The sequence below is a fragment of the Acanthisitta chloris genome, unplaced genomic scaffold (genome assembly GCF_000695815.1).
Source record: "Acanthisitta chloris isolate BGI_N310 unplaced genomic scaffold, ASM69581v1 scaffold19981, whole genome shotgun sequence".
Classification (NCBI taxonomy): domain Eukaryota; kingdom Metazoa; phylum Chordata; class Aves; order Passeriformes; family Acanthisittidae; genus Acanthisitta; species Acanthisitta chloris.
This window is the reverse complement of record NW_008656734.1, coordinates 2,143-11,320: the sequence shown is the minus strand read 5'-3', so window position 1 is coordinate 11,320 and position 9,178 is coordinate 2,143. Positions and strand designations below refer to the sequence as shown.

Sequence of the window (9,178 nt, the reverse complement as noted above, 5' to 3'; positions counted from 1 at the left end):
TGTAGATTTTACACCACTCTCTGATTACAGTCGGATGCCTCATGGTGTTGTGCCGTTTAGGAATTAAGTATATAGTAGTGGTGTATGGGAAGTAAACCTACAGAGCAGAAAATTAAACTATTTTACTACATTTACCAACCAGCTTTCAACTCACTCATCATAAAATCCCTCTGTTTCCTTACTCCTACAGTAGAGAGATTTAACAAAACTATTTACTGAGATGGCTTCATATAGCAAAACCATTCAGATCTCTACTAAACAATGCTTGGTTTGTTGCTTGTTTTGAGATTTTTTGCAGCACTAATGGCCCTGTTTATGCCAAGACTAATAACCAACAGTTGTAAATATGTTTCAAACAACTGGAGGCTGAAGAGGAAACAGATCATATCAATGGATTTGTTTGTGAACGGAATTCAATGCAGCCATTGTGCGTGGATTACAATTCAGAGGTCACATTTTTTTTATTAGTCGTATGCAGCCATTGTGCGTGGATTACAATGGTCACATTTTTTTTATTAGTCATGTTGTGGAAACCATAAATAATGCACTCATTTTAAAGAATTACATGAATTGACCAAATCCATACAATCCTCTAGAGGTTTCCTCCAAATGAATAGCAAGCAAAATTCCTCTGAAGTTTCTTCATATTTGGGGCACCTACCACCTCTCTGGGCAACCTGCTCCAGTGCCTCACCAATTTCATCATAAAAAAATGCAATACCCCAGGAGGGGTCCAAAAACTATTCAGAATAACAGTTTGTTATAACAGTGTTATTTCACAGTAACAGGGATGGCTTGTCTTCTGCCACTTTGGTCTACACAGGAATAACTAAAGAAATCACGAAAGGCTTAAGGAAACTAACAGTCTTGCTCTTAGTTTAGCTCCCCATGATTTTCAGTGAAAAAATGTTATGCCACCAAGGATTGACTCGCCCTTCCCCAAGATGTGAACTTTACTATCATACTTACTTTATAAAATATAGTAATTAAGAGAATTAAATAGACATCTATGGGTAACAACTTGGGAATACTAAACATTTCACAAGAACAGGTAGCAATGCATGTAGAAAGCACACTGGTCTGCCTAATTAAAGTATGTGGTGTTTATCCTCTCTTCCACCAGTCTCAACAATAACTCTTACTGTGATTCTTTCAATTTTTAGCCTCTGTCAGCTAAAAAAGTCTTAATTCACATGCATTTACTTTCCCTTCTATTGGCAGGTTGCTGAGACCTTCTCAAGAGAGTCTATAGACTCTGTGTACTTTCTCTACTTAATTTTTTCAGTTCCATTTCAAAATTGAGGTTTGATTTAAAGATCACATTTAGCATAGCCATAGAACAGGATTAGGTGGTATTGTTGCATCTCTTAGTAGGGGATTAGACTTGATAAGCCAGAACATCCTCTTCTGTCTCAAGCTCTAATTCAACCTTTACTTTTATCAGCCTGTCCTAAATTCTCTTCCACACTGAATAAAGAGAAGCTCAATTATTGTTTATGATCAGTCTACTCTTCTGCTATGATTCTCATAGTATGTTTTTTTCCTAAAACATGTCCTATTCACACCTTCTCTTTGTGACATCCACATTCTTCTACTCTTTTGCTCACTCTGTCTGTTGATTCATCCTCAAACATTCTTTCTTGTCTAGTCCTATCCATTAATTAGTAAACACCCTAGTAAAGCATCTTCCTGCTTCCTCTGTTGCACTTCCCTCTGGATTCTTCCTAATTAGATCTTTAATCTCCTCAAATTATCAGTATCACAAACATATTGTAGAATTCCTGCATCTATCTTTCTTACCTCTCCTGCTGGTTTCATATTCTCCTTAGATGACTTTCCCAAACTCAACTTCTTTCTCCATGACTTTTCATCCTTGACTTCAACCTACCATACATCTAAAAATAATTTTGAATTCTTCTATCGATCTGAAACTCCTCCTATTTCAAACTCAGAGCTCTGGTGCTCTGTGGAGGACCAAACACTAAGGAAAAAAATTGCTATGGTGAAAATTAAATACAGTAAATTTTATTCATCCAGGTTTAAATTCAAAAATCTCTGCAGTCGATGCCATTGTTCCTAACTCATGTAATTAAAATCCAACATCTTAGAACATAACATCTAAAAAGCTGCCAAATTCTATCAGCTCCTGCATCAGTACTTCTGGAATACAATGATTTCCCTAAAACACGGCATGCACCTTTCTAAACATTCACCATATTTCACATGAGGACTGTTCTAGTGTTTCCTTGTCTATCCACTATACGTCTTGCCTCATTCCTCTTGAGTTCATTCAAAAAAGCATATGTTTTCTCTTCTCTGCCTCTTACATCTCAGAGCTGCTCCTTCTCATTCAAATTTCCATCACTGGATTTGATTTTCCTCTCCCTTTTCTTACTGACTCTTACCCTTAAGTCTATAAGAAACTTTCATATCTGTTTAGTTCTGAAGTAGTTTTTTTCTAACTCTTACCTGGATGCTTTCCTTTAATCTGCCCCTTGTAAAATACAGGAAAATTTCTCATAAAAACATTCGGACACATATGACAATGCTTTGCAAACCAGATAAAACCATTATCTGGATGTACAAGTAGCCACTGTCTCATTAATATCCAGAGAATCTAAATGATTTTTTGAATCAATGCATTTGCATGAAGAAGTCTAAAAAAGAGAATACATGCCCAGCTTTCAGCTACTTAATATGAAAGCAAATCCCAAAATACCAATTAAGTGTCTAAATTCTAGAATATTATGACAGGTTTGAAAAACAAAGAGCCATATAAAGCTGATCATATTTGTAATCTCCTTTTCCTGTAATCACGTCTGTATGCCAAACATCAAAGGACAACATTTTTCACTGATACTTTGCAATTAAGATGTACTTTCCCTGATGCCAAGATCTGACTTTGGGTCACAATTAGAGCCCATTTTTGCTATACGATTAAACAAAGAAATCCCACCCTAAATTACAACCTCTAAAAATCAACTAACCTTTCAGTATTGAAGTTGGAAGGAGACAATTCAAAAATCCCATGAGCTGAAATTAGTTGTTGGATTTAAACAGCTGGAGGGGGGAAGGGAGACTTAGCTGAAGGAAGTATATTGAGAGCAGCAGGACTCCCTTTAGGAGAGAAACAGAGAACAGTTAGTAAAATGAAGCAGAATGAAAAGTGTGAGAAGAACAGTTTATAAAATGGAAAAGCAATGAAAAGAGAGAGCAGTAGTAAGTCTTACTCGAAAGGGGAATAGGGAAGGCAAAGGGAAGCAAAGGAGTGGAACTGGGGATGCTCCCAGACTTCAAGTACAGTCTTAGATCTAAAACTGTAATTGTCAAATTGCATTTTGATTAAAGCGTAGAAGACTGGGAGAGGTATGTTATTACAGAATAAACTGACATGGGGGATTTGGGAATTTCATGTAAGGCTGGAATAAATAGTCACTCAAACTAGTTACAGTGAATTCCTCAAGGGTTCTGACCCCAGCTATGCTGACAAGGGAACATTCTCTAAAACTTGCAATTGCACAGGACACAAAAATGACTCAAAATGCAAAAGTATTTTAGTCAGCATTACATTTATGCATATCTCATGAAGTGAATCTACCAATAATGTCACTTCAAATCTATACTGCAGTGTCATTCAGCTTCTCAAGACCAGACAGACATAAAACATTGTTCCAAACACTAAATCAAGGGCAGCTTCAGGCTCTAAATACATGACACCTATTTGGAGGCATGTACAAAAAAACCCAAAAAAACTATTTTCTAGAAACTAGATGCAAGCACTAGTTCTAGGGAGAGCTCTACCTTCCTGATAAAGACTAGGATACAAAATATATACAGCCACTAAATGCTAGGATAGTCCAGGACTTTGTATTAATAGTTGCACCCTTGCAGAGTAAAATTTGTTATGCGGTTTCAGTTTGATTTAACATGCCTTTATTTTAGTTCCTAAGCTAAAGCTGTGAAGATTTCCACACTTCCGCAGTTCATATCTCCTGCCACTCATCGGTTATGGCTAATAAGACTTGAATTTTCACCAAGGAAAGAAAATTTAGAACCAGGGAATCTTCACACTGGGTAAGAGATAACCCGATGGGAAAAGCACCTACATTACCTTGCAATTGCCAGATGCAAAATAAAACCCAATTTAAGTACTTCCATTATTTGCCAAGCAGAATTACTGAAGTGCTATCATACCACTTACAAAAAAATTTGAGTACAATTTCCATGTGCCTTTATGTGAGGCAAACATTATAATTTACTTTATTGATTAGTTCTGTGATACTGCTGAATAGCTAGAAAATAATATTAGTATTGCCAGTGTTCATCATAGATCTAACTCACTCTTGTAAGAGAAGTCCCAGGACCAAATCCTAACCAAACAGCTACGGAAGGCTCTCATTCACTTTCCCCCCATGCTGGAAAAATTCAGACTGTATCTGTGAAAGCTAGGACAAGTTTATGATCACTGGGGTCAGAGCAAAATGCCAACCAAACAACCTCTGCTTCTGGAAAGGATGTGCAGTTATTATGGGATCTGCTGAACTCAGCAAGTTGCATTTGTGGTCAGAAAGATACTGTATTATCACTCCATTTATTTAGTGTAGTTTTGCAGTCATTTCTAGGACAACTTACTTCTAGAAATGCTCCCTCACTATGGAATATGTGCTACAAGGTAGAATCTAAATTTACAGTTTATACAATAAGAAACTGTGATTGCGTATTCTGAAAAAGGCTGGTCAGGTCAGTATCACATCCTCACTGAAACAAACCAATCTTTAATTTCCTCTGAAGATAACAGGAGGTCTTGATGCTTATTTCAACACTGTATTTGATTCAATGGCTTGTTTCATTTTCTTGTAGAACGCTATCATCATCTGGTGGTATATTTTGCTACTATGTGAACTGCATGCTATGAAGATGAAGGCATTTCACTTACTTGGCATTAAACATTCAGGAGAAGACATAGATTTATCATCTTGCAGCTATGCCAAAGTATGTGGGGGTGGAAAATGAAGTAACATGAAATTAACTTGACAGAACTGCTGAGGATTTTGAGAACAAACATGATGACATTTTACCTGAAGGAAACTTGAATAATTTTCTGTCCAGAATAAATAAAAAAATACAGTTCAAGGATGCTTCATCTCCTCATTCAAACTACCCATAAAGTATAAAGGATATGAGCAAATATTTTTAAAGAAAACCTCACAGGTTTTTCAAACAAAAGTATGTTTCACATAGGTTTTTTTTATAATTGGAGAGAGGGATCTCATATACAAAAGTCCACTACTTGTTATGACATGCAACTAGAATCTACATAAATAAGATGTTGACTTACATGGTAACTTTTCAGTCTAACGAAATCGACTTTCATGGAGATGAACCTTTCTGAATTTCTGCTAAGATTTTTAATGTGCTCCACAAGATCAGCACAGAACTTGTAGCCACCTTTGAGGACACAGAGAACCACAATATCATTGTCTCCAATGTCTTGCATAATATCTTTGGCCAGTCGTTCTGTCCTGGACAAGAAAAAGTTAAGGATAAAATAACATTAGATGTTGATGCTCTAAGTTCATGGCATGCTTTCCATGTGATTACAAACAAACACTGTGGGAAGTATCAAGCTTGACTGGCACTCTAAGTGTCTTGACTTCACAGAACCACAGAATCATTTAGATGGGAAAAAACCTCCAAGACTGAGTCCAAACTCTGACTGATCACCTCCTTGTCGACAAGACCACAGCACTAAGAGGCATGTCCAATCCATTCTTGAACACCTCCAAGGATGGTGACTCCACCACCATCCTGGGCAGCCCATTCCGATGCTTTACTGTGTTTGGATCCAGCTGACAGAAGGCAGACACAGAGTGATGGATGCATGATGTGAAGCATCTGAATCAAACTGGTTAACCTTCAAAGTATAAATTCCCCAGCTATACAAAAGGGAGTAATGCATGTCACCATATGTTGAATTCATAAGCATTTCAGAGACTTTGGAGTAAAGAATGTGAGTTAGGCTTCTGTCTTAATTCCTCTAACCTGTAGAAAGAATGTGAGTTAGGCTTCTGTCTTACTTCACAGGAAACTGCAATATAATATATTCCTGTACAGTCCTCTAACCTGTTATGTTAGTTCCTGTGCAAGAACAACAAATCAAGTGAAAGATAGGGAAGAGAATTATTTGAACCATTTCACACGATTTTAAGAAGAAATACAACATCAATCAAAAGTTTATAAAGAGTGTACATTATCACTATTTCAGGCAGCAAAAATGAAGAGAGCAAAGAGCTTAAGTGACTTGTCCAAGGTCACACACGTGAATAATCAATACTTGTACACCGATGAACCCAGAACTGCAGCATTCCCAAATCTGTCTTCTCTTTGGCAAGTCTGCACTGCAGACACAATATGGCAGATGACTGGAACCAGAAGATACACATTTCTCACATACAATGCTACATGCATTTTCAGGACAAAAATAACAAATATGAATCTTAATAAATAAAATAAAGATTAATCTTTAGTAGCTTTGCTTTCTCAAGAACATGGAAGATGGAATTTGATGATCTTAGAGGTCTCCCCCAACCTTGATGATTCTATGATTTCTAGACCTAGAACAGGGTACTAGGTCATTTTTAGATGCAAAGCAGGTATCAACAGAAAAATGAACAATGTCATTTGATGTTTTGAGGAAAACCAGCTCAGTGTGCTAAATTCTGTAAACATTTATGCTGGAAATTCCTTGAAAGCTCTCTGAATTAGATTAGTAGTTTCAATCAGACTTCTTGACAGGTTGCAATTTATTAAATAATCCTATAATTTATCCCAGGTCTTTCATTATCACATTCTTCAGGTTTTGTTGGTTTTTTCTCTTTCTCTCCCAACTGTAGAAAGGAAATCAATTTGCCACTACATAAATACATTGATTGAACTCCAGTGAAGTCTAAACATGTGCATGTAGCACAGAAGAACAAGCTTTAAACTGAAGATAATATCCTGGTTATGAGCAAAAGCTGTTGCTTCATTTTCAGATGTTTGTATTTGTAATGCTCTAGTAAATTCCACCTGGCAGTAATTAGTATATTTTTGATCTGAGAAATAGAAGATATCATTAGCCCATCCTGTTTGATCTCAAATATATAATTCCTTGTACTGTTATAAGAATGAGAATTAGCAAAAGACTTTCACTTACTTTAGTGAAGATCAGTAAAATAGTCTTTTGCCATCTTTTATCAAGTCTGAGAATAATGGGTAGAACCTCTTAGTAAGAAGAAATATTTCTCTGATGATTTCCATTTTTCATATTGTTCCTCAGATTGTTTGAGGAGCTGAAATGCTCAAGAATTCCAAAGGCCACTTTCTATTTTAAAAGCATATGAACCCCAGCACAGACAAAAATGTAGTGATTTCAATTTCTAAATCAAAATGTGCAAGTTTTTAACCTATATTTAATTGCTACCAACTAACAAGAGAATTTTCTCAAGTGCTGAGCCTTCTTCCTACATGAAAATCTTGCCTGATCACAGCCGATTCAGTTCTGCATTCTTTTCCATTAGAATGGAATCATCCTTTTTTTGCTGAAGTAGAAAAAAACAGTGGAGCTCGTTCTGCTGGAGTACAGAAATGACACTGGAGTTCAATGCTTACTTCAAAGAAATTTATAGTGAATACTATGAGAAACTGAAGTCATAACATACTCATTTTTAAAAAGAGGAACAAAAATTCGGTTGACTCTAACCAAAACAGATTAAAAATTCAACACAATGATAACTGAAAAGGCAATTAAACAGATTTTGTGTTAAAAAAATTTAGAGGAGTAATAACTCTTCCCCAGGATGGATGTTTACAATCTTCTTTCAAGGAGTCCCTACTCCTTGTATTTATAACCAGCTGTTTAAATGTGGGAGGTAGCAAGCTGTAGGCTGAAAATTTCATTCAGATATTCTCAACAGATAAACTGTTGAAAATTACAATTTACATTTTGTTACTTTTTCATAAGTTTTTTAACAGCACAACAAAAAAGTAACTGAGCATGAACACTGAGCTGGCCTACCAGAAATACCAAAGGGCCTACACTGAGAGCACGTGGGAACTGCCACAAGGTAAGGAATGAGGGATGATCAAGCTTTCCCACTGACACTCTTCAAACCCAAGATCTGAACCCAAACCCTGGCACACTGCTGAATGGCAGAAGTCAATGGTGCAGTCAGGAACCATCAGGTTAATTTGCATTAATGGTTTGTACTAAGGAATTGCCAATGTTGTCCATAATTGAATGTAATTTTCCTCCCTTTTTTTTTTTTTTTATTAAAAACATAGGATGGTTAGAGTGCAAGTGGGACATTCAAGCTTTCTACTTGCCCTTTCACCTTTGGTTCAGCTGTCTTGTAATTTACATTCCAATGCCAGCTTCACTGTATGATCAGACTCTTTCTCTGTGGGACCCCTGTCTCATTCAATGCCCAGATCAGAAATTAGGTGACAGAAATTAGAAAGGCAAAGTTGCAAAGGCAACTACAAGTCTCAAATTTCCTAACATTCAAACATATTTTTTTACTTTCCAAATTAAATAAAGCATTATTATAAATGCAAATATATTATTTTAGGACAAGTGTTATAAACATGATGCCTTGTGGATCACAGCCTTTGTAAGAAAGAAAAATAACACTGACCAAAGAATTTATTTAGTAACATGCAAAGTACACATACCTGTCAACAATAATGCCATGAGGTATGAGCACATATTCCAGATCTCCATAGTAGTGCTGAGGATAAGTGAATAAGTCCAGACTGTATCCAGGCCAGTTGTCTGAAATCTGAATACCAAACAGTACTGTTAAGAACACTTCATGGTGTTTGACATTATGTAACTGATATAAAATCAGTGTTCTAGTACACTCCATTGGCTGAATTAATCGTATGCCATTCCAGTTATAGTCCACTATTTTGCTTTTCCTATTATTTTGCTTCTCAGTACAACTCAGAAATCAATGCTTTTTCTCCTCAGAACACAGGAAATTTCACCTGAAATTACAAGCAACTAGGTAGAAAAGGAAATATTTAATATTAAAGTAGTGGCAAGGGTAAGTTTCTTACTACTTTGAAACTCAAAATGCAAACATAAGATTACCCCTAAGAAGAGATTCTCCAATGGGAGATTCAGACAGTGGATTAA

At 36.2% G+C, this 9,178-nt stretch overlaps 1 protein-coding gene across 1 annotated transcript in view; it reads right to left on the bottom strand.

Moving 5' to 3' along the window:
• The window catches only part of PRTFDC1 (phosphoribosyl transferase domain containing 1), a 41,520-nt gene extending 32,614 nt beyond the window's left edge, over positions 1 to 8,906 (bottom strand). Inside the window, exons 1-2 of the mRNA XM_009084451.1 lie at positions 8,713 to 8,906; positions 5,339 to 5,522 (exon numbers count right to left, since the gene is read on the bottom strand). Coding sequence (XP_009082699.1) covers positions 5,339 to 5,522; positions 8,713 to 8,906 — 378 coding nt within the window. The remainder of the gene's footprint in view (positions 1 to 5,338; positions 5,523 to 8,712) is intronic.
• Positions 8,907 to 9,178: the final 272 nt, after the last annotated feature.